General features: G+C 41.5%; 1 protein-coding gene across 1 annotated transcript; it reads right to left on the bottom strand.

Annotated features, from left to right (window-relative positions):
- Window positions 1-1,062: 1,062 nt before the first annotated feature.
- Ccdc198 (coiled-coil domain containing 198) lies at window positions 1,063-22,330 on the bottom strand. Its single transcript, XM_028758633.1, has 6 exons — window positions 22,104-22,330; window positions 20,814-20,896; window positions 12,767-12,853; window positions 11,353-11,454; window positions 9,746-9,905; window positions 1,063-1,507 (listed from the first exon to the last, which is right to left on the bottom strand). Exons 1-6 carry the CDS (start codon window positions 22,324-22,326, stop codon window positions 1,272-1,274), a joined length of 891 nt encoding a protein of 296 aa, XP_028614466.1. The 5' UTR covers window positions 22,327-22,330; the 3' UTR covers window positions 1,063-1,271.
- Between the last annotated feature and the right edge of the window lie 5,591 nt (window positions 22,331-27,921).

Here is a 27,921-nt window from a genome sequence, read left to right as displayed (position 1 = left end):
TGACTTGTTTTACTGAATTTTTGGAAACTTGAATTGCTTAAAGGTATTTGTAGATTATGTGAAGTAGTCTGAATTTTGAGCTTTAATTCCACAATGACCTTTCACGACTGATCTTATTTGTCTCTCTGTGAACACTTCCTATCTAGGCAACTTACTTACAAAGTAGCCTGAGTGATCTTAGTGTCTCTTGCAGCATCATGGTGATAGGTTTTTAAAAGCTCACTTGTATTTATATAAAATATATTCACATCTATTTTTTATAGGATTTAATTTGCCTTTATTGATGATAACTTGATTGAGATAGGCTTTTGTTGTGTAGCCCAAGCAGGTCATGAATTCATGATTCTTCTGACTCAGCCTCCTTGGTACTAGGATTACAAGCATGTTACTTCCATGCTGCTGCTTTCGTTTCTCCTCCTCTTCTTGCTCCTCTTCCTCCTTCTTTGCCCCTGGGTCCAATTTTCTCTATGTCGCCCTGGCTGCCCTGGCATTCACTGTGTAGACTAGACTGGCCTCAAACTCACAGAGACCTGTCCACCTGTGCCTCCTGAGTGCTGGAATTAAAGGAGAGTATCACCACTGCCTGACTATATGCTTCTAAAGGCAAACCAGCGTCAAATTTTGAAATGCATGGTGTTATTGAAAGTCTCCAGGATGGGCATCTTTTGACACCTATTCCATTGTGTGGATTCTTCAGTGGCTAGCACTTGGTTTCCGACTTGCATTTACTGATAGGAAATGGTAGACATGGCTTAGGATGGGTTCAGTGACTATACACTTGTCACGTCTGTGTCTTCTGGCTTCCTCCAGCTGGGATATTTGCTGTTGAACACACTAGACTGGTTTAAAGGAAAAGTTTACTACCTTGGCGCACAGACTATATGAAGAGACCCAGAGTATATAGAAAGTGATCAAATTCCAGTTGTCTTGTGCCCTGGCTCAGACTCTATGTGACTCCAGTCTTAGCAACCATATGATGTCCAATTACATAAGCTATGTTAAGAGACCAACAGAACAACCTCACTGAGCCCAGCTACCAACAGAAAAGACAAACAAATGACCTTTGTAACAGCCCCTCAGTTTTAAGGCATAGACGTATAGCATACATGACAAGGTTATTAACCCACGAGACTCCAGATGACATCCTTTCTGCATATCAAAATAGCTTACATCCCCCAGAGTACTCTATATGCAAATATGAGTGATTTTATGGAAGAAAACAAACCCAAGGCATTCCGAGCCCTCACTACCTGGGGTAGTGTCTAGCTTTCTTATGCATTGTCGTAAAAGTCACCATAAAGAGGAATCTTCTCCGTCTTGGTCCTCACTAGTGCTTGTGATCTCCTCTCATCTTTCTCAAGCTCGCCAGAGTCAGAGCTGGAACTGTCCCAGAGAAGCTGTCCTTGGGCTTCTTGTTCACGGAGCCATGTTTCCAATTTGCCAATTTTCCTGACACGATAGTCATTCTCTGTGTGAAAGTCCAAGAGTTCTTCATCCTGTGGATTTCCTGCAAAAGAGCAAAAGTTTGTATTTTTTTTAAAATGTCTCCTTAAGAATGATTATTTAAAATGATCTTATTGGGGTTCCCAATGGAGGAGCTAGAGAGGAGACTGAAGGAGCTAAAACGGTTTTCAGCCCCATGGGGAGAGCAACAATACCAACCAACCAGAGCTCCCAGGGTCTAAACCACCAGCCTGGGAGCACTTAGGGAGGAACCCATGGCTCCAACTGTATATGTAGGGGAGGATGGCCTTGTTTGGCATAGGTGGGAGAGGAGATCCTTGGTCCCATGAAGGCTGGATGACCAATGTGGGGGAATTCAAGGATGGGGAGGTAGAAGTGGGGGGGTAGGCGGGGGCACATCCTCATAGAAGCAGGATGAGGGGGGATGGAATGGGGGGTTCCGTGGGTGGGAGAAATGGGATAAGGGGATAACATCTGAAATGTAAATAAAATATTCAATAAAAAAATTAAAAATAAAATAAAGTAAAATGATATTATTATTATAGAATAACTTACTTGAGGTTAATACTGGAAGAAAAATTAAGTATTAACCATTCCTGTAAACTATCAAACTGTTGTTGTCATAGGAATTGAAATCTTTTTTTTTTTTGTTTTCCTATCTGATAAAACTTTTATGCAAATGTTTTAATCTCCTGCCCCGAACCTGGTAAAACTTCGGTTTACACAAAGGTCCAGCTGTGTTCTTGGACTTACGTAGTCCATTCTTCCCCATTTCCCTTCATTTCCTTTCTACAATTCTTTCAAAACTAGCCAGTTTCAAAAGACTGTGAGGTTGGACTCCAGCCAAGGCAGAAAAGACACAGTCACCACCTGTGTCAATAAAAACCATGAGCTCTGCCTGTCCCAGGGTGCCTGCTAGCCCAGTTTGGATTCTGGCATGACCTTTTTACAAAAAAGAATCCTTTTCAACTTTTGCTTTGTTCTGGTTTTTCTTTTTGCAACATTGAGATCATTGTTTTTAACAACACACACACACACACACACACACACAGAGAGAGAGAGAGAGAGAGAGAGAGAGAGAGAGTTAGCTTTGTAAATATTAATCTTTAGCTGGTTTTAAAATTTTTCTTTAATGATCTAAAAAGTAACAAAACAAGTGAATCAAACCTAGATCTCCAATTTATCCACAACATTATCTAAAAGTTAGGGGACAGGAAATAGCTCAGTTAGTAGAGTGCTTGATTAGCATGCACAACACAGACTGCGCATAAGAAATGGGATGCTGGAAAATACCCGTGTTTCTAAAGCTCAGGAGGCAGAGGCATGAGATCCAGGAGTTCAGGGTCATCCACTGAAGCATGTTGAGTTAAAGGCCAGTCTAAGATACAAGTGATCTGTCTCAAACCAAACCAAACCAAGCCAAGCCAATCCAAGCCAAGCCAAACCAAACCAAACCAAACCAAACCAAACCAAACCAAACCAAACCAAACCAAACCAAACCCAAAGAAAACCAAACCCAAAGAAAACCAGAAAAACAAAACTCACATTTCTATATTTTTGTCATTAAGAGAACCAAGAAATGAATGAACCAATGAGTAATCGGAGTCGTTTTGGGCATGGGAAGTAATGGGGCCTCAACCCGGGAACTACTTCAACCATGAGAGCTTAAGCTTGCCAGTTACCCCTGTCTTAAACATGAGCTATGATCTGCAAGAGACATCACTGAGAATGGAAATTTTCTAGAATGTCTATAACTGGAAGTAGACCTTTGAAATGGGAAGAAAATGTCTATTTGTTGTGGGTTCTAATGAATTATCAATGATAGCTTAAGTCCCACAGCATTCTTGGTGCCAAGATCACTCCAGTCTCAAGATGTATGTGATGCAGATGCCCACGCTCAGTTTCATCTTCTCACTAGTGATGAGCTGTAGAAATGGTCCCCAAAAAGTGTAGTCTTGCCACTATAGTACAGTCTTGCCTTCTCACTAATAAAGTACCATGTATACAGTCCTGAGCACGTAGTGGTGAAGCCTGAGGACATCTGGGCTAGTTGTAACAACATTCTTATGAGATGTTTGATAGTGTATGCTTAATGTTTGATGTTTATACACTTAAAAACAATAAAAATAAAAACAAAAATCGTGACCTTTAGAAATCTAAGTGGGTTTTGGATGTGCAGAGTAGAAGCCAGTGCATAAAATTACAGGATTAACCTTCTCCCGTGCCCCCAGGGGAAGGCAACGTGTTCTGGAGTGTACTGAGGGAATCAGGAGTGAAATAAACGACATGGGAAACAGAAAGCATGAGAAATGTTTGATCATCATATATTTTATAATATGTGTTTTAGAAAAATCTATCACTGATACACACACACACACACACACACACACACATCATAGTAGTTCAAAGACAAAGCCACATATATATTTAAAGACTAGAGATTTAGTAGTTAAATAGTATAGGAGGATGGGGAAGATTAGAATTCTGACGGTGACATTAAAATGATAGATTCAGGGTGACATTTCTCTAAAAGATAAGTTGTTTCAGTATAAGACACTGTGATGGTTAATGTTGTCTGTTATCTTGATAGGCTCCATAAGTATTGAAAAGATCAGCCTCACCTCCGAGCATGGCCAAAAGGGATTGTCTGGACTAAGTTAACTGAGATGGGAAGACCCACCCTGAATGTGGTACTATCCTATAGGCTGGAGCCAAATTAAAGAAAGTGGACTGAGTACTTGCATTATAGTCCTCTGCTTCCTGACTGTGGATGAGGTGTAGGCAGCTGTCTCCTACTCCTGATGCCGTACTTTCCCTGTTGGATTTCATTCACTGAAACTGGGGGCGAGAATAAATCCTTCCTTAAGCTGGTCTTACCAGGTATCTTGTTGCTTCAATGAGATGAGTGACTGATGCAGACATCAATTCCATTTTCCTTTGTATTTTACCCACACTCCTACATGTTTGTCTGAACCTTACAGTTTCTGCGTGTGCAATGAGAGTGGAGAAGATCATGTGTGCACAGGTTCATGTGGAAGCCAGAGGTTCAGGACAAGTGTCACTTCAATGACTCTCCACCTTAATTGTTGAGACAGGGACACACACTGAACCCAGAGCTCACTGACTTAGCTAGCTTAGTTGGCCAGCAAGCCTGTCTCTGCCTCTGTAGCACTGGGATTACAAATGCATACTGCCATGACCTGTGTTTTATATGGGTGCTAAAGATCCAAACTCAGGTCTTCAAGCTCGTGGGACACTTTCCCAGTGGAGCCATTTCCCTAGCTCTTTTGTGTCCTTCTATACACATGAGATTAACTTTACATGAATCCTACATGGCTGATACTACTTATCTCCATTTTACACATGTAAAGATAGGGTCACCAAAGCAAAGCAATAAATATACTTAAATATTCTTTTAAAAAAATAAAACAATGCAGAAAACCCTATGATCGAAAGGGTGCTGTATGTAAGACTGCTCTAGGAAGAGAAATATGTGCCTACCCCGAGAGAGGGCACTGTTGGAACTTGGTGAAAGACTTTGATTCCAATATCTGTGCTTTTCCTCCAGCTGTATCCATGTCATGCCTCTGGAAAGCACATGGCCACATGAACATTGTAAAATTCACAGAACTATACATCAAAAAAGTGAAGCTCACTTTATGATGTACATAACTACATATTTATATGAATATGTGTGATTTATCATGTGAATAAACTAAAAAAATTAAAGGTGGTTTTGTTTTAAAGAAGCAGTAGAAAACAAAGTTCAACTGAAATTCTCATCTCATCTTCTGGAGGGAAACAAGAAATGGTGGAAATACTGTTAAATTAGTGAAGGCTGGAACAGAGGATTCTGCATTGCCAGACCCCAACTACCAGAATGCCCAGGACTGCATATGAGCCTGGCTACTTTCCACACACAGGAGAAAGCAAAGTGAACCACTTTTAGAAGACAGAGAAAGCAGTCAGAGAGGTTCTGTGTGATCAGTAGGAGGGATCCTTTGCTGAACCAGTGGCAAGAGCAGTCAAGTGTGCAGCCTCTGGGGGTAAAGCAACCTGAGAAGTTTCATCTCTTACTATCTGGCTGTGACCTTGTACATAGACTTGTCCTTTCTGGATCTGGTCTCCTCATCTGTGAAATACATGTGGTAATAATCCTGACCTCTTGTGGTTCATAGAGGAAGAACTCAATACTGCGATTAAAATCACTTTCTAAATGCTAGCCCTGTCCACTATATCCCAGTACATTGCAAGTTTCTGTCTATAGGACTGTGTATCACGAATGGAAGCAACAAGAGAATGGGAAGCCTTATTGAATCACAGTCTCCTCATCTTCAAAGTAAAGATGGTGATACTTCACATCTCGTGTCAATTAATTTTCATTGTCAGCTTGACTGGGTTGGGAACCATCCAGTCTGGGTGGATCTGTAAGAGTGCTTCCAGACATTTAACAGAGGAGGGAAAACATACCCTAAATATGGATGGCACCATCGCATAAGCTTGGGTTCCAGACTGGGTAGAAAAGACAGAGGAGAAAGCAAGTTGGAGGGCCAGAATCCATCTCTGCCTGCCTCCTGGCTGCAGATACAATGTGACCAGCTTCTCCCGCCATCACGACTTCCCAGCGGTAATGGACTATATCCTGGAACTGAGAACCAGCAAGCTCTTCCTTCCACAAAACTCTTGTCAGCAGTTTCATCACAGCAACCAGAAAAGTAAGTAATAGATTTCCCTGTCCGGCAGCTTCAGCAGCAGGCAACGGCATTGCTGCAGACATCTCCCTCCTTCAGATCCTAATTAACTGTGATCTAATTTAAATGAGAACAATTAGAATTTTTGTTTTAAAAAAAGTATTTATATATTTATTTATTTGTCTATCTATCTATGTATCTATCTATGTATCTATCTATGTGTCTATGTATCTATCTATGTATCTATCTATGTATCTATGTATCTATCTATCTATCATCTATCTATCTATCTATCTATCTATCTATCTATCATCTATCTGAGTGTGCTGTTTGCATGTATGGCTACATGACAGAAGAGGGCATCAGATCCCATTAAGGATGGTTGTGAGCCACCATGTAGTTTCTGGGAACCAAACTCTGGACATTTGGAAGAGCAGCCAAAGCTCTTAACTCCCATCTCTCCAGCCTCTAGAATTTTTAACCTCATGCTAGCAAGTTACTGTTTCTAGAAGCATTTTGTCAGGCATATTCACATATACATCCAGTCACTGTAAAGAAAAAAAATCTCATAGACTTTAAGGGTTGATTGCACTTTCTGAGATCAAGTCCATCTGAGGTCAGCTGATGTCTACAATCACTTGGAGAACTAGAATGTAGGATCCTTCAACCACCTCTATCTAGAGATGCTAGTCCAGGATGAGGATGGAAGCTAGGAAAGTCCCCACTCTCCAGGGGATTCTGCTGCTGACTCAGTCTATTTGTTGATACAGATGTCCAAAAGCCGATTCCAGCTGGGGTTCCTTTTTCTGCTCCCACTTTAGAAAGGTCTCGGATAGGGGCATATGAAGGCCAGCATCTGTGAGCTTCTTCAGCTTCTGTCTAGAACTTGAGAATGTGGCCTTCCCTTCAAAGATGGGTAAGGGCTCACAGCTTTAGGCCTGCATACTTCCCAAGGCCGTCCCAGACAATGCTCTGGATGTTTAACTCATGAGGGAGGTTGTGGTAGCAGGGAGGTCATGAAAATGTGACCTTGAATTCTGGCTGTGTTACATTATGGATGAATGTTAACTCTTACCTTCTAGCTGTGTGAGAATTAGAGGAGAGAATGTGTGACAAGATCAGATCACAAGACCAGCTGGTTGCTCTGCTTTTGAGATAAGGTCTCTCTGTGGAGTCTGGTTTGGAACCTGAACTCACTATGCAGTCCAAGGGACTCATGGTGGCCAAGGACTGGGATTGCAGGTTTAGTTTAGAGAGAGAACAGTCAACAAACCACAGCTGGAACAGAGGGAAGCTTCTTTAAAAAGCCTCAGGAAAGCAGTGGAAAACCCTTGTCTGTGATCCTTCCTGGGTCCCTCCAAGCCTGGCACATTTCCCATGGCCCTTGCCGATAGAAGTGTACTTAGGCTTCTTCTCTGGAGATGGCTTACAATGCTTAACTTTAGCTGAGCACCTTTTTCTTAGTTTTCACAATTTTTTTTAGTTGCAAAAGTTGTTTGTTCTACAACAGAGCCCATCCCTGTCTGAAACTGGGTTATAGGTAAAGTGAATTTCAATTATTCTGCCTTCCACTTAATGTACTGATTAATTAATTTACTGATTAAGAATCTTACTCTTTGGAGTGGGGACAGCATCACCTTCAGCAGGTGATTTTTGCATCTTAGAGCTCATTTGGTATTTCTGTAGTTCCATCATGGTCAGCACTACTAATGTGGGGCTTTGGCCCCAACATGATAACCTCTGTTTGTGATCAATACAGGAAACAAGTGATTTTCTTCTGGGAAAACACACACTGGGAAAACTTAATGGGCACTCTGATTGGTGGGCAGCCTGGCAGACAGGTTATGGATGAGAATGTCTGTTGGAGAGCCCAGAACAGTCCAGGGCTAGAGTGTGGAGCTGGCCGTGAGAACCATAGGAGAACCAGTCAGAAGGTAGGCAGTGGCCACATTCTGGAAGGTTTGAGGTCCCCTGTTAAGGAGATGAAGTTTTATCTTCAGGTTCCTAGAGATATGACTGTATTTTTTAAAGGTTTTATTTACATATGTGAGTATACTGTTGCTATCTTTAGGCACACTAGAAGAGGGCATCAGATCCCATTACAGATGGTTGTGAGCCACTATGTGGTTGCTGGGAATTAAACTGAGGCCCTCTGAAAGAGCAGTCAGTACTCTTTACTGCTGAGTCATCTCTCCAGCCTCTGACTGCTTTTTTAAAAAATATTTATTTTTATTTATGAGTAGGTATTTGTGATTGTATGGAATGTGTGGGTAGGTTCTGGACGAGGCTGAAAGAGGGCATCAGATTCCACTGAGCTGGAGTTACAGGCAGTTTTGAGCCACCCTACATGAAGGCTAGGAACCAAACTTGGGTCCTCTGTAAGAAAGGCACACACTCTGGGCCATTCAGCTAACTCTCCAGCCCTAGTGATTGCTTTCTAAGTTGGGGAGTGGTATGGTCAGATCTGATTTTTATGAGGTTACTCTGCACTGACACAGTGCATTTAGAACTTCAGAATATGGGGCTGGGAATGTAGCTCTGGCCTAAGTGACATGGGTCATGAGGGCTTCCCCAATAAAGATGGTGGCTGCCACAGGAGCCAGGTGGAAAAGGCAGTGGTACGAGATTGACTGTTGACATTCTTGGGGACCCAAGAAGGCTGAACTGCTTGGACAAGGGTGCTTTGAGGGGTAAAGGTCTGATGAATACATGTCCTGTGACTACAGACAACTTCACAGATCTGTAAGAGGCTCCCAGTCTCTGACAGTGAGATGATTCTATGAGCCTGTCTAAGGATTTCAGGAGTGCCTGGAAAGCACTTAGCACCTACGAGAAGAAAGGAGCCTCTATGGAGAGCTTAAGCTTCTATCTTTTCCTCCCAGAGATGCAAAATACAATGCAGCATACTACTCACTCTGAGATGTCACATAGCCCCTCAGTGACAGCTATTTGCTGTCCCCTTACTCTTCTTCCCCTCCTCATCATGGATGTTTATTTGATGAAGTTTAAAACATGCTTGCATCTTAGTGCACAAAATATGGAGGTGGGGGTCGGGGGCAACCTTGAGTTCAGGTTTGACGCTGTCTTAAAACAAAACTAGGGAGCCAGTGATGTAGCTAGGCTGACTGACAATTTGCCTGCTACGGATAAAGCCCTAGGTTCAATACCCAGCATGGCATAAACAAGCCAGGGAGAGTGGTGCAATACAGTGCTCGGGAGGTGGAGGCAGAAAGATCAGAAGTTCAAGGTAATCTTTGTCTACATAATGAGTCTAGCCTGGCTACATGAAAATCTGTCTTAAAACAACTAACCTCCCAAAACAAACAAAACAAAACAAAACAAAACAAAATGCCTTTAAAAAAAAGGGGGGGGGGCTGGAGAAATGGCTCAGTGGTTAAGAGCATTGACTGCACTTCCAGAGGTCCTGAGTTCAAATCCCAGCAACCACATTGTGGCTCACAACCATCTGTAATGAGATCTGACGCCCTCTTCTGGTGTGTCTGAAGACAGCTACAATGTACTCATATATAATAAGTAAATAAATTAAAAAAAAATGCCCAATGAAATATTTTACTGAAGAAGTGGCTCACCTGGGTCTCGGTTTGTGTTGTCATCAGGCAGTATGGTGAGAATGTCATAGCCTTTGCTCCTTGGCTTGCTCTGGGTGATTTTATTGCCGTTATGGTCCTTCATCTTTTGCATATCAAGCATTGCTTTACTTAGAAGACTTTTCCTCAACTCCATTTGGGCCTGAAATGATCAGCTAGAAGTGGTTAACGTTTCCCCAGACAGTCTTCCCCAGACCAGATCAGCATCTCAGCGTTCACAGACATGGACACCCTCAAACACAGTGGAGTGGCTTTCTTCCCATCACATGGTGTAGGAACTTTATTCTCAGGCTTGTTAGGAGACAGATGAGCATGCTCACTGTCTCAGAGAGGCATGGCCAATGGAATGAGGGAGCCTGTTGGCCTCTGTCTGTAGGTGAGGTGTTTGGAATTACAGAGGACAGAACCACAGGATGCTTCCTTAGAGAGGGAGGTTTAGGGCAGGACAGTTGCAGAGCTTTACTGGAGAAAGTGTTCCAGCATGTCTTCCTAAATTCATAGGTTGGGAACAAATCCACACCCCAATCCTTATGCTAATTTGTAGGTGGGCCTTTAAGAGATGGCTCACCTTCAGGATAGAGTAAAGCTATTACCACAGGAGGAGGCTAGTTCTCCCTGGAAAGAGCTATAAAGGCTTCTTGGCTGCCTTGGCTTGCTCTTGCTTCTGATCCCTCACTCTCAAAAACACTGTCACCTTCTGCATCCTCTGCTTGTGCTGTGTTGTGTCACCTCTTATCTCAGTCTTAGCCTTTTCCATCTCCAGCATGACAAGCAGTATCTTCATTGTCTTTATTAATTAACACATTTTGGTATTATTTTACAGCAGCAGAAAAGGAAACAGGGGTTCACTCCATAGCTCAGGCTGTTCTGAAACTTTCTATGTAACCCAGGCTCGCCTAGATCTTGCGGAATCCTCCTGCACAGCCTCAGAAGCATGTGGTACAAGCATGCCCAGCACCAAGTGGCATGGATTACAGGATTATTCTGGCCTTTGTATCAGAATAAAGCCTGACTTCTTTTCCCTAAGCACACCAAGAAATGAGTATTATGAACCTACCCTATTTTCTGGTTTTTAAAAAAGACACAAGCTAGGCTTTGTGGTGCATATCTTTAATCCCAACAATGAGGAGGCAGAAGGCCATCTTGGACTACAGAGCAAGTTCCAGGCCAGCCAGGACTACATAATGAGACTTTATGTCAGAAACAAAACAAAGAGACAAAGAAAAGGGACACTCAAGGGACCAGTGGGATGGCTCAGTAACTAAGGGAGCTTGCTGCCAAGTTTGACAATCTGAGTTAGATACCCAGAACACACAGGATGGAAGAAAATAAAATCTACTACAAAAAGTTGGCCTCTGACCCCCAGACATGCACTGTAGCACATGTGTGTGCCCTTTGCCCCACAAAATAAGGAAATAAATGTTAAAAAATTATTAAAAGGGATCAAGGCTGGGAGCAAAGGTCATCCTCCCATGTCTTGCAGCTTAGACAGTGGCAACTTCTGCTCCAGTGCTGGGTATAGACTGGCCTTGGTAGGCCGTGAGGATGTCCTCCTCCATGTTTGGTAGATGCAACCCTCTTCTCGTTACCTCTTGTCTTTTCCGGTTCAGCTCTAGCATTTTCATCTTATGTAAATATTGTCTCTTCCCAGAAGTGTACATAGGAAGGTGAATTTTCTTCTCATTTTCCTGCTGTGAAAGATGACATCTTTATTAGTTTGGGGGTCACTGTTGCTGATTTCTGCAATCCACAGCCTTCAATCCCACTTGAAGCAGGAGATCTTAATCCATTGTAATCCATAGTGATCTCTTGTCATGATAAAGCTATACTGGTGTGTGTCCCTGACAAGTCCTTTGCAGCTGTCTGTGAATGAAGTGGCAGTCTGCTGCGTATCTAACAGTGTTTTAAAGGTTCTTGCAGAGTGTCAAGAGCCTGGAATGCAAGGCTTTGACAACTTCATTAGTCTCACCTCGGCAATGTACCATCTCCCCCTCCATCAGATGCTTTTAAGATCTCTCTAGAAAAGCGTCCAGGTTTGATTAGACTTTCCTTTCTCTTCCTGTGTCATCTACCATCAATTAGCTGGCTATGGCATGAGAGGAGCACCCCCAAGTGGTCCAGTGGAACTTGCTTCTCTACAGGATGTTTTCATATTTGAATATGACCACAGGGAGTATGGCAGTTAAGGGAGGCTTTGAAATGACTACTGATAAGTCTGGTGCTCTCCCCTTAGTTTGTCATGAAATTCAGTGGCATAGGTGGCTATTGAGGGCAAGCAGTGGTGAATGTATTTTCATTTGTCACCTGCTGCTACTCAGAGGTGAAGGACAGAGCTGGCAACAACCCTTTGTGCTACCATGTGGACAGTATGTTGGATGGTGCAGAAACTTAGAGGGAGGCTGTCACCACTGCCAGCACCTTAAGCATGAACCCGAGGACCTGCAGTGCCCGGGTGTCTCTTACCACACTGCAGCAGTGTCTGGCTGGCTCCAGAATGAGTCAGGACAGGGTTTGAAAATGACCCTTACAAACAACTTTCATTTTTACTCAGAAGGGCAAAGCTAACCAAAGACTTCCCTGGGATTATGTTTTGATGACGGTTGGTGGCTCCGAAGTCAGGAACAACTTCTGGATAAGCTCTCCCCTGGAGTCTGAGAGGGTGTTTTTTTTAAACCCAGGAGGAGTGAAGGGAAGAGCTATGCCGACTTCCCCCCCAGCACAGATGAAAACTTCTAGAACCACCCGTTTCCATGTAAGATTCCCTTTTTCATCTACATGGCTCTGTTTTCTCCATAAAGCAGACAGAGTCCAGCTTCACCCGAGAGTGGAGAGCACTTGCCAGTTGGAAGCAGGCATGGGCAAGCACTGACACTTCAAACATTCTACCCGCCAAGGACTGAACAGTCTGCTTTGGCTTTGAACTCCTGTGTGAAGGGGAAACTTGAAAAGAGTGACTCCCCCAGTCTTACCCACTTCCCCCAGTCTACAGTTGCCCCAGCTCACCTTTTCACTGGGCTTTGTTCTGGCTTCTTGCTGGCACAGAAGCCTTTCAGAGGTAATTGCTTGTGGCAGGTCAATGGGTTCAAGCTTCTAGAAGTCCAATATTTAGAGTATTCAGCATCCCTCATGCCACGAGGATGAAACACAAAAGCAGATACATTAAACTACCTGAGCACTGTGTGAAAGCGGCACTTACTCCTGGGAAGGTCATACTCCTGGGAAGGTCATACCCACAGTGTCACTGCTGTCATCTGTGAGAAGGGCTTTTTGACCTACAGGGTTCTTTATTGTTCTATCTCATTGTTTTCAGTGAGTTATTAATCAAAATCTTGGTCAGGGAGTTGAGTACTTTCCCCTTTGTATTGAGGACCCATGTTCAAAGTTACCAAATAGCTAAGGTCTTAGATTAGAGGAGATAAAAGAGTCTGGAGATACACCTGACCTTCCCTTAGCCACCCAGTGCTCTCCCAGTCCTTAGGGAAGTCGCTGGGAGAAGCTACTTCAGTAATCATGGGTGAAAAGGCACACTTAAGAGAAAAGTACAAAGTGCTAACAAATGGTAGAGTCATTTTTTTTTCTAGCAAGGAGTAGGCTTTATGGAAGGCATTTATTGGAGCTTAAAAGAGTCACTGAAACTGAGCAGAAGTATATCCACGGGTCTGTCTAAATTATCCCCCACCTGTGTGTGCATGTGTGTGTGTGTGTGTGTGTGCACTCACATGTGCATGCATATACAGGTACATCCCTCAGTGTGTGTACCTGTAGAGACCAAGGGTTGATGTCAGATGTTGTTCTATAGTTTTCAACCTTATATTAATTATAAGACAGGGCCTCTCCACTGAGCTTGTAACTTTCTAGTAGATGTCAAGCCAGGGCACCCCTGGGATCCATCTGTCTTTATACAAAGCCCCTCCAATCCCAATCTGCTGCCTTTACAGATGTGCCCTGTCACAACTGAATTCTTTCAGACTTGGCTTTTTAGTTTTTCCGGTGTTGGGTATCCAAAGTCTGGTCCTCATCCTTGTGCAGTAAGCACTTTACCCACTGAGCCGTCACCCTAGCCCACTGCCTAGCCTTCCTTCACCACAGAAGAATTTGGGCTCTACAAAGTTGAGCATGGAAGACAAAGCTTGTCTCCTCACGTTGATATGCAGAGGGTGTCTGCAGAGTTTATTCACTCAGGGAGACAGAACTGAGCTCTTCACATTTAGGAAGTCTCTATCTGAGGTGAGAGCTGTCTGTCTGCCCTAGTCTCACCCGAGAAGCATCCTCAGCCACCTCAGTCATAATCACTGGTGACTGTGAGACACACACCTTATAACTTAACCCAGCAAAGAAGCATGAGAGGTGACCTAGAGAAGCTGCTGGTTCCCCTCACTCTTAGCTTTTCAGGGAATAGAGTTGCTAGTTCAGGATGTAGCAGTTGATTGTGTCAGAATGCTGGAGGGAGAGACTAAGGGGGAGGGAACCCTCCAGACACATGTGGGAAGAAGAATCTATGACAGCCAGGGGTTTGGCTAAAGGGAGAACAGAAAGGTTTGTGTCTCCTCTGCACGGGTGAGTCTTAAGGATGTGTGTATTCATGAGGCTGAATGGCACCATATGCCACCATATGGCATCCTCTGGTGGACCTCACGTATAAAGTATAAGGATCCCATTTTAGAAAGGCTAACGATTTGTCCAGGTTTGCCCAACTGGAAAGTGGCATCACTAGGACTCAAGCTCAGATATGTACCCAGTCTCAAGCCATATTCTTCACCTCATTGTTTGCCTCCTGGAAGCTTGATCCTCAGAATGCCTTTGCATTTCAAAACAAAATTCAGAAGGAACTGAGGCAGTTCCCTGAGACTGGAGATTCCTCAGGCTCGGGATATGTCTTCGGAGTAGAGTGTTTTCAGAACTCTCCTAGAGATGCTGAGGATTTCTTTAAAGGTTAGGGTGTGGAGTGATCCCATGTTGCCAGTAATGCAATGGAAGGAACGGCATCTGAGTAGACTGTAGATGATCCGTGTATAGTGTGAACACTGAGTCGAAAGAAACCAAGATATTTGGATCATTTTAAAAAGTCATCTTTGGGCCAAGCTTCTGGTTTGATAGTGTGATTGTCTGAGCCACAACAGGCTCCTTTCCTTTGTCCTCAGCCTTCTGCTTAGGCTCACATTTCTGATCAAGGTTAAACTCTCTAGTCATCTACTTTCTGAAAAAGGAACCTGAACGTTCTCCTTGCCAAGCCACTAGATGGCAGCAAGTGGCAGTGGAAAGAGGTTTCCACCTGCATAGAACTCTAGGAAGCAATGTCTACGAAGCAATACAGAGAAAACAGTTGGGAGAACTGGCTTCATGTAAATAAGCCAGCCCAGTGACATTGCTTCAGAATACTGGTTTCACACACATGTCCCTTTCCCTTCAGAGGAAGGAGGTTGCTACTCTTCATTCCTTGCAGAAAAAAACACACCAGAAGGAGTTGTTTAGAGAAATGGTAGGGTGGTACTTTGTCATTTTTTAATACTAGGAAATATCATATTTGCCTGAAGGTTTCTGAATTACGTGGCTCTTCAACACGTGGTCAATATCATCAGCTGGAGTATGTGCTAGGTCTTTGGGACAGAGGATAAGTCAACCAAACACTACCAACCTCTGTACTTGGTGGTGACCTTTGACCTAGGAGAGGCTATTTTTGTTTATTAGAAAGACAAGGAAGGTGGGCCAAAGCAACTTTAAGAAGATGTAACATTTGTCTAGTGCATGTCTTTTAAGACTGTAGGAAGTGGAGAAAGTGACACTATGACATCTTTATGTGGATGATCATGGAGACAACTTAAGGCTCAAGAAGAATTTCTGATGAAGTCTTTGCAATGCAGTACTTTGCTCAGAGGAACTATCCATGAAAACAAACAAACAAAAAAGTTTACATGACATGATTTAGCTTCAGTACAAGATAACTATTTCCTTAGATCAGAAAACAGAACAGAAATGGAAATATTTGTGGGAAGCCAATCCATAAGACACTTAGGCCAGGTGATGACTATGAGTTATTTATATTCAATAAAGGAGATTGGAAAATGCTCCATAGAAGGTTCAGGCTCACAATTTGAAATCAAGGCTGAGTTCTTCGTCATGCTGCTTATTATGGAAGAGCTTCAGGGCAGAAGTGGAACTGAGTAGCAAAGCATGTTGTTTCAGCCCAGTACTGAAAGGTGAAATAAATATATCTGGGGATGGGTAGATGGCTCAGCGATAAAATGTTCACCATGAAAGTGTGAGCCCTACTACTTGGGAGTTGGAAATGGGATGCCCAGGATAAATGGGCTAAACTCTGAATTGGTGAACTCCAGGTTCAGGAAGAGACTCTGTGTCAGTAAATAAAGTGGAGGGTGATTAAAAAAGATATCTGACATCAACCTCTAGCCAACACACACAAATGCACATGCACACAGACACACACACACACATTGTAAACACATACTTCAACCTGAAAGCTGGAATTAGCAAAAGGTTAAGTATGAAGAAGATAAGGCTCCATAGCAATTGATTCAAAAGTTTCGGTAAGAAGACATGGTACTCTGCTTTGAGTCTATCTGCAGTTGCTAAGCAGGATCTTGCAGCTGCCAAGCTTCAGAGGACATTGTGCAGGTGGGGAAAGGTAGGGGGTAAGGGTAAGGGCGAGGGTCCTGGCTTCTGGCATCTCCCCCTTCTCTGTTTAGTTAGAGAAGGCTTCTTATGTTCAATCCCAACTATGTGAGTTTTGAATTTGGATGTCTAATTATAGCAGGGAGACCATAACTCAAGCAGTGTACCATATCTTCTGAAGAACTGCAGGTAGATCATAATTCAAGGCAGTGTACCATATAGACCATGACATGTTTCAAGGCACAGGCCAAGAAGATTTTGTACTTTTCCACCACCTGGACCCTCTTACCCCCTCCCCTTGTAAAACATGCTATAAAAAAGCATTTCATGTTCAAAAAAAAAAAAAAGAAATTAAAAAAAAAACTCAAAAAAAAAAAAAAAAAGAAGGGACAAAAAAAAATGTATCCAGAGCCCATGACGGTGCTGGTGTTTCTGTGAATTAAAGATCACACATTGCCTGTTTCTGGAAAAAAAAAAAAGTTTCGGTAAATGGATAATTTCCAAGAAACACTCAGAAAGAATAAGTTACTCAAACCAACCCAGACCTATAAATTAAGGTAGTAGGAAAAATTATCACTTTCCTTAAAAGTCCAAGAGTCTAAAAATGGTTTTTACTAAATGTTGGGGACTAGAAAAATTGTTATAATAAATGCTTTGGAAAAGAAGGACGTGAAATCTTATTTTTATAAGACTAATTCAACCTTGATGGCAAAACTGATATAAAACTGTGTTGGAAAAGTATAGGTTCATCTCCATTATTGAAGAAGATACAGTCTTAGGAGTTTCAACTCAGTAATGTTTGTATGTACTTATCTCCTGGCCAAGCCAGAAATGCAAGCATGGCTCACCATTATAAACTCTATACTGTATTAACTAGAGAAAAGAAAACCCATGGAATTGTTTGCTTTTGTGTGGGTGGGCATATCTCTGTGTGGGTGTATGTGATTGTTTTAATAGACGGGGACAATACCTGATACAATTTAACCCTCAGCAGTAAGCCTAAAGGAAACGCCTGAACTTGAGTGGTGTGGTGCCAGGCGGCTTGCCTTGGTCTTTCCAGATCCAACTGCCCACTTGCCAGCAGTTCTCTGCCTGTACCCATGCAGCAGTTTCCTTGCCTCTGGCTTCCTATTGGATGTAACCACTGAGGAGATGACAATGAGCTTAGGTATTTGGGCTTCTGGGTTGCCACAAGGTAGCATTCGGTGACCATGTTCCTCAGTGGTAGGTCACTCTTACCCTCAATGCAGCTTCCTCTATCTGACTTTATCCTTTCAGGCTCTAAAAATCTCTTCCCTTGACTTGGCCTACAGCTGGTTACCTGGCTGTCACCTCTAATGCTCTGTGCCATCTTTGACTGTTTCTCTTAGCCAGACTTCTGTGCAAGGAGGGTTACAAAGGAAAATTCCCTGAATTACTATAATCTCAGTGTGCCATCCGTTTCCTTTGGTGCCAGTGTGTATCAAAATCCTACTGCATATATTATATATGTTCAGTATCCATTCCTTGAGTTTCTTGGGACCCGTAGTGTTTTAAATTTGGAATTTTATTTTTGTTTTTCAATGATTTGCATGTATATAATGAGACATCTTGGGAATGGAACCCAAGCCTAAACACAGTTTGTTTCATGTGTTTACTAGGCACAGTAGCTAAAGGTAATTTTACACAGTATTTTCAGTGTTTCTGGTTTTTGGCTGCAAACCATCACTAGAGATCAGGTTTGGAACTTTTCTCCTGTGGAAATGTCAGTCTTTAGATAAAACTGGATTTTGGAGCACTTTGGGCTTCACATGTTAGAATTAGGAAATCTCAAGTGGGGATGGGGTTGCAATGGTTAATAGGTTGTTCAGGATGAACCTTATAGGGATGCTGGAATTAAAAAAAAATTCTCTGGAAATCAAAGAATTATCCAGCCAGACTACCCAAGTCAATATTCAGGGATGGGGGTGAGGCTCATGATTGGAGGAGAAGATGGGCAGGCCAGAGGGGGCGCTGCTGATCAATTCTTCTACATGGAGCCTGGGGGAGCATTATTAATGAAGAGCTCCCAAGCAGAGAGGCTTAGTTCTCACCTCCAGGAAGAGGTGCTCCTTAAGGAGTAGAGATGCTCAGGAAGTGGAGATTGCCAAATACCCAACTCAAATTATTTAGGATGCAATTAGGTTTGGTTTAATAATTAAAAATACTTTTAGAATTTTCTTTGGCAGAGATCAGGCTATTAATTAGCATGTCATGGGAACCCAGCATTTATTATTCTCTCAAAAACCCATTTGTGGTGAAAAAATGTGCTGAGCCTCATTTGTGAAGATAATTATAGATGATATCTTTAGGAGTGTCTGCCAAGTTCCTGTGATTTCCCTTTTATCTGGGAGCTGACTCCAGAGCCTACAGGGTGCCCCCTCTGCCCACGGCTCTATAGCACAAGCGTGTCTTCTGCTCCCAGCTCATTGGATCAGAGCTGGAATCATTGGTAAAGCTGAGCCAATAAGATCTTTCCTTTACAGGAATTTGGAATCCCAGCCATGGTCAGTCAACTCTGTCCATTTGATTAGATGTATAAGATCCAAGTTTAGGGTGGCCCTGAGGCACAGAAAACACTGATCTTCGAGGGAAATGAAAGCAGGTTTATGGTACAGAACTCAGGTGAGCTATATAGAATTTGGCCTGTCAGAACTTTGCTAAGTCTAGTGTCTCCCAGCTCTTGGGTTCAACAAAACATCCCTATATCCTTATAACTAAGCACATTGATATCTTTGTATACTTGGCATGTTTTCCTTCCCCCAAGAAAGAACATCCATCTATCCATTCATTCATTCATTCATTCATTCACTACTAAACTTTTGTGTGGCTTACATTGTCAGTGGCTGAAGATGTAACATTGAGTAAAGAAACCAGTCTTTGTGTTCAGATACTGTGTCTTGATTCTTTGATCTTAAGGTGGTTTGCTAGTTTGTGGGGTACAGTGTCAGACTTGGAAATATTCACATCCTTTTTTTGAACTTGGGGGAATCAAAACCTAACCTTAGCTTATTTAGGATTGGTAAATATTAAAATTATTCTGTGGTCTGGAAAGTACCACATGAATATATTTCTCTGGTTGTAGAGATTTCTTCTGTTTGAGTTAGCCAGTGTCAGGGATTCGTAGGGACATATATTAATTGCTCCCTTGAAAGAAAATATTTAGTTTAAGAATAAAGCCAGCTTTAGGTTTCTCTGATAAGCGAGAGATACTCTCATATTTTAAAGTTAGACATTGATTCATTACATTTACCATTTACTTTTCTTGAACTAAACTATCTTTGCGTTTTCTAAAATTCCTGGAAGAAATGCTCATTTGGAACTAAAGGTAATAATCATTTCAAGTAATATTTTTGAGCTTCCAAAGAAGATAGGTACATAAGAACTAACTGAGACAACAGTCCTCAACAAAGAGCTCCATTAACCCCTGGAACTAGTCTGGGCATCTGGCTGAATGTGGAGCAGGCAGGGTTGGCTGCTTCCTTTGCTCAGAGAACTCCTTGCCTTCTCTTACCTGACACTCATTTCCAAGGACTCACTCTGATCTTTTTCTCTTTTTTAGGATGAGATGTCCTATTGGAATTTATTTCCCTAAAGGGAATCTATGACATTTTAAATCAAGGTGAAAGCATTAAAAATTCTTGCTCTGATGTCCCTTATTCCCCTGTCCCCTCTCTTTTAGACAGCCATGATGTAGCCCTGGCTGGCCTTGAACTCACAGATACCTGCTTGTACTTGCCACCCAAGGGCTAAGATTAAGGTGGTGCACCACGGTATCTGGCCCCAGTGTCCCTGACTTCAACAACTGCTTCAACTTATAACATCTTCATCAACTTCAACTTATATCAACTTCAGTTCTTATATCAACTTCAACAACTTAGAACATCTAAGATGATTAAAGAATGGGACTAAGGGGAGATGGAGACCGCTTTCACTGAAGTGAAAGAAGTATCCGAGGCCTGGCTAATACTTCGAGTGTTTTTTGACAAGTTACTTCATTCTCGGAACCATATGTAGAAAGAAAAGATGGTATTTTCTTTCTTATATTGGGCTAGAGGACTGCCTGAATGTCATAGGTCAAGTTCCTATGTGGTGTTTGACTTGAATGGTAGTAGTAGTTGTCATTTTCAAATACTCAGTCAACCAAGTGCTAGATTCAGGCTCTTTAAATCTCTTGCCTATTTCCTTGTTAACATCCTTTTTTGGGGGAGGAAAGTTATAAGCCGCAAAAGTGACATCACTGCTAAAGGAAATTCTAATACTGTGGACTTTGCAACTGTCAATATTCTTTGTAACTGCATCTCATTAATAAGGTATTTAAGGTTTTATGATTATGGATGAAAAGGGGTAAAAATTATTAAAGCAAAGACATTCCTGAAGAAGACTTTTAAATTCATCTTACTTGAATTCTTCGGGGTGGATGCCTTTTGATAATACTTGTTTCTTCATGTTTCAGTGGGATGTCAAGATACATGGCCCTGGATACTTGAAAGATTGGAGAGGAGGTGCAATAATAAACCATTAAAATCAATTTATTGTTAAATTAGGCATCCAGGCTAATCATCGTTCAGTATTCACTATCTATACAATTTGTATCTTTCAATTACACATGCCTAACTCACTGGTTGAATGCAGAGATGAGACATATACAGCAAGGTCCCTACATGAATGCAAGTTTATTTTAGTTTGATTTATTTTTTCCATATACTTCCAGGCTGACAAAAAAATGCAAAATTAACTATATATTGATCACAGGTATTATTCAGACATAGAATTTATCATGGAAAATAGAAACTTATTGATTACTCTTATGGTATCCTCCTCTGAACTAGAAATGAAATGCAAGATCTCACATGTGCTATCTCTGAGCTCTATCTCCAGCTCACTTGTTCAATACCATGAAATCTTCCCCCAGATAAAGGGAAGGCGAGTCCATTTGTGTTTATTAATGCAGAATGTGAAGAAGAGAAAAGATGACACAAATATATGGAATATGTACCAGTTAACACAAGTAAATACGAATTTCTCATCCCAAGTTAGCATATCTGTTTTAACTACCTTCATGGTCACCAGGAAACATTTTACATGTTGTAATAAATACCCAAGAACAATTTGCAGCCATTTCAGGCCCAGAGCTTCATCATTGTAGGAAAAAGTTTCTTAATTCTGTGATGACCATGAAGAACATGGGGTTAAGGAAAGGTGACTCACCCACTCTCCCTTATGTAGTAAATCGATTCTGTTTGGGTTGGTTTCAAAATTCACATTGGAGAGGTCTACTCCTTAAGTGCTCCTCTCAAAACTACAAAGCCTGATGCATTAAATCCCCCTGGAGACAAGCCTTAAATTTAGAATGCAACTGGAGCACGACTGCCACCATTTAGCGCATACGTGGTTTTGTAATTTCTCTTTACAACTGTCAACATTATTTGTGACTGAATAAGGAGGTGGGCATAAGCAGTGAAATCACAACAGACTCAGGTGAGACCAATGCTTGTATCCAGAATTGATACAAGCATTCAAATGTAGCAGAAGACATTCATCTGACAAACATTCAGTCCTCACTGAAAAATCTTCTCCTACATTTCGATATTCTAGACGTCCAGAGATCATGGAGACAATCATTCATGTAAATGTACCACAGCCCTCCCGAGTCCCAGACATGCAACCCTCATGTTTGGTTTTGCCATACCTGCAGAGAGTCTTCCATACCAGGTTTCTCGAAGAGGTGGTAGCTGTCCTTCTAGAGTTCGGTTTTGGTCTTGTAGGCTCGTGAGTGAGTATGAGCTCCTTTCTTCCAGGTTCTGACTCAATGCAAAGAACACAGGGCCAGTTGAGGGTGTTTCTGTTTCTTGGCTTTGTAAAGGTGTGACTTTGATCACCCGAGGGTGAGCCTTGGAGTGGCTCAGGCCCATGTTCCTTGAAGATATTGAGAAGAAAACCATGAAGGAGAGGGTGAGGGCCTCTACAGAGCTTGATTTAGTTAAGTATTTTCAGGAGTTTACCCCGGCTTACCAAAGCAGGTGTTTCCTTCATGACATCTTCCCTGTTCTGTACCCCGGACACTAACTTCTCTGGCCACTTCCTGGGAGGTTGGTTTCCATGGAGACGTCCCTTCAACTTCTACTTTGCCATTCCAGAACTAAAGAATGCAGTTAAACATTGACTTGGTTATTCTACTCTCTGAAAAACTCAGTTACATGGAGAGAAGTTTCTATTGATTATTAAACAATTATCCAACCCTAGGCCATTACCAGTCATGCAGAGCAGGGTTTTAGGGAAGTCTTAGAAGTGTTCTTTAATAGTAAACACGTTAGGACATACTAACAACTCAGAAGAGCTAAGTTGTGAGAAATGAGAGGACAGATGCTAATGAGTTAGGGCTTTGTTAATCTATAATTTTAATTAGAGTATATGTAGAAGCAGGGGTGGATAATTTTGATTTTTCTGTCAATGACTTGAGGTACCTTTGAAGGAAATGAGTACATTGCAGAGAATGAAAAGACAATAGGATGTTTTCCTCATCTCCCTGCAGGGAATGAAGGAACAAATTTCTTAAATAAGTGGTCCAAATAAAAACTCTTTTCAAATAGAGCCTATTTATTATGTTTTTTTTTTAAGTAGAAAAGAAAATGGAGTGAAATGTGCCAATGTCTTGAACAGCAGGTTTTGAGTGAAGGCATTATGAATAATTTTTTATTTCAGACCTTCACTCAGAGTGGGACTCACATTCAAGTTTGCATTGTTCATGACCACAGATTACAGGTGCTTTTGGCACATCTCCATAGAGGAATTAAAAATATTTTTCATGTTGTGAAATCTATTTGCTAAAAGGCTAACATGGTGATTAGGAAGAGTCTTGATAGTCAATAGGAAAGAGTTAGCTTTAATTTTTTTGCCTTATTATTATTTAACTTTGAGAGGCTGCATCAGTGGGAAATATGAGTCTTATTTGAGAGAGCTGGTCAGTTGTAGAAATGATTAAGGAGATTAAAGTGCTACTTCCAAGCCGTGTGACTATTATATATCATTTAATGTCCCAATCTGCAAAGTGGAGTTACTAATAAGACTTCATGACAAATGAATCAATTAGTTCCATCTATAGCCCATAGAATAACACCTGACATTGGGTTTCCTGACGTATGCTCTCCTTTCTAGGCCAGTGTTGTCCACAAATGCAGAATAGTCCTTATTGCCTACAGGTTAGGCTCCTTTAAAACTGACACATTTCTACCTGTGGAGTTCACACTTAAGAATAGAAAAACAACCCGAGGTCGGTATTTCTATTTTGGTCAAACTTCAAGAATGCCATATATAGCTTGATCATGCTAGCCCTTTTTGTCCTGGGAATACTTTTATTTCTGCTCATTGTGTTAAAACTTGTCTTTAACAACATCAACATGCTGGCAGCCAAAGTACATGGCTTGAAACTGAAAATGGACCCCCAGACAGAGTTATTAATTTAACAGGCTGGCAAGCCAAGGATAGGTAAGATTCTGCACAGAGCCTTATCAACCTAAGACAAAAGTGCATTGCTTTTGATAACACATATTTCATGACAGGTAAGTAAGGCATTCTTGGCAGAATGACCTAAGACAGGCTCAGTCTTATTTATGAAATAAAAAAGGGAGAGAGGTGGAGAGTTTTTGGGACTGCTTGGTAGGAATCTGACATTGGCCAAGGACAAGGAAATGGGCTGCTTGGCAGGAATATGATATTGGCCAAGGACAAGGAAGTGAGTTTCAGGCAGGAATCTGATATTAGGCTAGAACAAAGAAGTAATTTCAGGCAGGAATCTAAATCTTAGGCTAGAACAAAGAAGTAGGCTTCAGACATGAAAATGACTTTTGACTAGGACAGGGAAGTAGGCTAAGATATTTTGGTCATCCTGATAAGTCCTTAGAAACAGTGATCATGAGAGTGATCACAGAACTTTGTTTATTGCCTTGCTTGTTCTTTAACTCTTTGTCATGCTTGTTCCTTGACTATTTCCATCTATTGTATTGGTAGTTCCTCAACCTAGAGTTCCTCCTGACCTTAATAATTGCATGTAACTAAAATGATATAAAAGCAAAAAGGAGGGGGGATGGGATAGGGAGTTTCAGGGGTGGGGAATGGGGAAAGGGGGTGACATCTGAAATGTAAACAAATAAGATATCCAATAAAAAAGGAATAGAAAAACAAAAACCAGGCTGGTGAGATGGCTCGGCGGTTAAGAGCACTGACTGCTCTTCCTAGAGGTCATGAGTTCAAATCCCAGCAACCACATGGTGGCTCACAACCATTCACAATGAGATCTGGTGCCCTCTTATGGAGTGTTTGAAGACAGTGTATTTACATGTAATAAATAAATACATAAATAAATAAATAAATAAATAAATAAATACCTTTATAAAAAAAGAAAAAAAGAAAAACAAAAACCAATGAGGATAAATGAGGGCAAATTCATTAATGTTTTTGACTAGAAAATAGCAGTATTTAAAAATTATTATTTAAAGCCAAGGATGGTGGTTCTGTAATCTCAGAACTCAGGAGGCAGAGGAAAGCATTCTCTGTGAAGATCTACATAGTAAATTCTAGGACAGCCAAGGCTGCATAGTATAACCCTGTTTCCCAAAAAGTCTTATTATTATAAGTATTTCCTATGCATGATCTTATTAAAGTAACAGTGGAAAAGGAAAGCTGTTATTTAATTTCAACTATAGAGTTAAATATAAGATGTAACTCATATTTTTGATTTTTTTAATGTTTTATTTATGTATGCTAGTGTTCTGCCTGCTTGTATCCTGTGTGTAAGGACATCAGATCCCCTGGAACTGGAATTATAGATAGCTGTACACTGCCATGTGAGTGCTGGGAATTGAACCTAGGTCCTTTGGAGGAACAGCCAGTGCTCTTAACCACTGAACCATCTCTCCAGTGAACCCATTAATGAGCTCTCATCTCCCAAAGACTGACTGTCACTAAATTATTTAGGATACCTTATAATGATCTGGAGTGGAAATTTCTGGTTCCTTTGGAGACTCAGTTGGGTTATATGATGTTTTTCTGAAAATTGTCTTAAGAGAGGATGTTTTGCTGAGAACAGACATGTGGTGATTTTTCTGGAAGCAGTCTGGAAAAAGGGCATGTGATGTTTTGCTAGAGTAGTTGCTTGAGAGAACATGTGATGTTTGGAAAGGGTATAAATATAACCAAACATACAGTGGGCAATGCTGTGCGGTATTGGTATTCTTTACTGTTCTTTGCTGTTTATTGTTGGGTGTAGCTGATTCTGATGATGCTGTATGGTTTGCCTTACCATTCTTTGCTGGTCTTCATTTATCTTGACTTCACAGGGAAAGACACACCAAAGAACTTCGGTGGTGTTCAGTTGGCTTCTTGCCTCTTTAGACTCAGGCGGATTAGCAGAACCTTGTAGTGATATTTTCTGGATCAACCTGCCATTGCTCATTCATGAATGGTGTTTGCAAGTGGATCAAGTTGCTGCTGCTGATTCATGTGAACTGAACTGCTGATATCCTGACAACACAGACTGTATTTGCTCCAAAGAACTATTTCCAAATAGGTCCACATCCGTCTTTGCTCTATTAACCTTTTTGTCCCACTTCCTATGACTAGAAGGGAGGTTAAAGCATTCAAGAACCCGTATTAAAAGTAGGTTTTGAAAAATATAAGCCTACAATGACCAGTCCCCCAGTTCCTAGTTCTAGGATAGGAACATACATTATTGTGAACAGATATGGAAAACCATGACAGTACTTATAAATGAATTTACAAATAGAAAGGATTTAAATAAAAAATTTATGTTTTTAATTAAAATTTTTATTTTCTTGAGATTTCATACATGAGTACTATATATACATCATTTCCACCACTACTTCCCTTCTATAAATATTCTCATGTTATTCCCTTTCAAATTCATAACCCTTTCTTTTAGCTATTAATGTTTTATACATCTATAACCTATTTTATATCTATCTATCTATCATCTATCCATCCATCCATCCATCCATCCACCCACCCACCCTCCCTCCCACCCACCCACCTACCTACCTACCTACCCACTACCTACCTAATCAATCTACCTACCTATCACACTTATTGAATCCATTTAATGTTGTTTGTGTATACATATGTTTAGATATGACCACTTGGGACTGGGAACCTCAGGAATACATTCTTGGAAAAAAAAGAGATCCACCTTGTCTTAGCAGCTGCCAGTTGTTAAGTGTGGGGCTTTGTGAAATACCTGCCACCCATGTTAGTATGTCATCTGGTGCTGTCCTTGTGCAAGTCTTATTTAGGAAACCACACTGTTGAGATTTCATGATGCAGCTGCTCCATCATGTTTAGAAGACACCACTGTAGTAGGTGTCCTGGTTCTCTGGCTCTCACAATCTTTCCACCTTCTCTTCTTCAATTTTCCCAGAGCCTTATATATGGGGTTACATTGTAGATGTATCAATAGGGGCTGTGTAAAAACGAGACTCAGAAAGAATTAATTTCTTCTAAAGCTATATCAAGTGCAAATGTTTATCATTTTCTTTGCTATTGTTTTGTTTTCTTGTGTGTGTGTGTGTATGTGTGTGTTTGTGTGTTTATGATTGTATGCGGTTTTGTGTGTACATGTTTAGGCCAGAGGTCATTCATCAGACACCATCTACCTTGTTCATTGTTTGAGACAAAGTTTCTCTCTCATTGACTTATTTGGTTGGGTTGGCTGGCCAGAAAGCCCCAGGGATCTGCCTGTCTCTACCTCTCCAACAGTGGTATTATAAGTGTACACTAGTATGCTTGGCTTTTTATATGAGTTAAGAGGATAAACTCAGGTCCTCATGGTTTCCCAGCAAGCCTTGGACTAACTGAGCCATCTGCACAGCCCTATTTTGTCTTCTGTGACAGTGTCTTGCTGTGTAGCTCAGAGTGTCTTTCAGCTCATAATGTAGCCCATGATGGACTCAACTTGATGATCCCCTTTCTTCCCAAGTGCTGGGATTATAGGCATTACCACCATACCTGGCAAGGGTAACAGTTATTAAGATGAAAGGCACAGAGAAAAGAGAGGGTGACACAGGCGTAGAGAAGATGGGAAGAATGAGGAAACAAGAGCCAAATGTACTATTTCTGAAGGTGTGCAATCAAAGCCCCTAGTCTGGCACAGCTCCACAGGCAATGTGAACTGGAGATTCCCAAGAAAAGTATAGGAATTAGTAAGGTTAGAGCTTGGGCCTTGGCTGCCCTAACAAGGTAGGCTGGACCAGTCATCCTTACTAAGCCAATAGTGAAAAGCAGAAAAAGGAGATTTATCCAATGTGGCCACTTTAGAAAGAGGAACAGAGAGATCCAATGATATGCCTCTTCTTACCCTCCACACCAGTCTTCATGGGCTTCAATTGCTGTGTATGTTTAGGTAGCAGGTAGGAGGAAACCAAACAGTGTGTTTTAAAAGTGTTTTCATTTCCACCAAGATGCTATAGGAATTCCTTGGTACCAGCCTGGGGTGGTGG

This window comes from Grammomys surdaster, unplaced genomic scaffold (genome assembly GCF_004785775.1).
Source record: "Grammomys surdaster isolate TR1022 unplaced genomic scaffold, NIH_TR_1.0 126198, whole genome shotgun sequence".
NCBI lineage: Eukaryota > Metazoa > Chordata > Mammalia > Rodentia > Muridae > Grammomys > Grammomys surdaster.
Note: the sequence above shows the minus strand (reverse complement) of the source record. Positions and strands in the feature narration are given on the sequence as shown.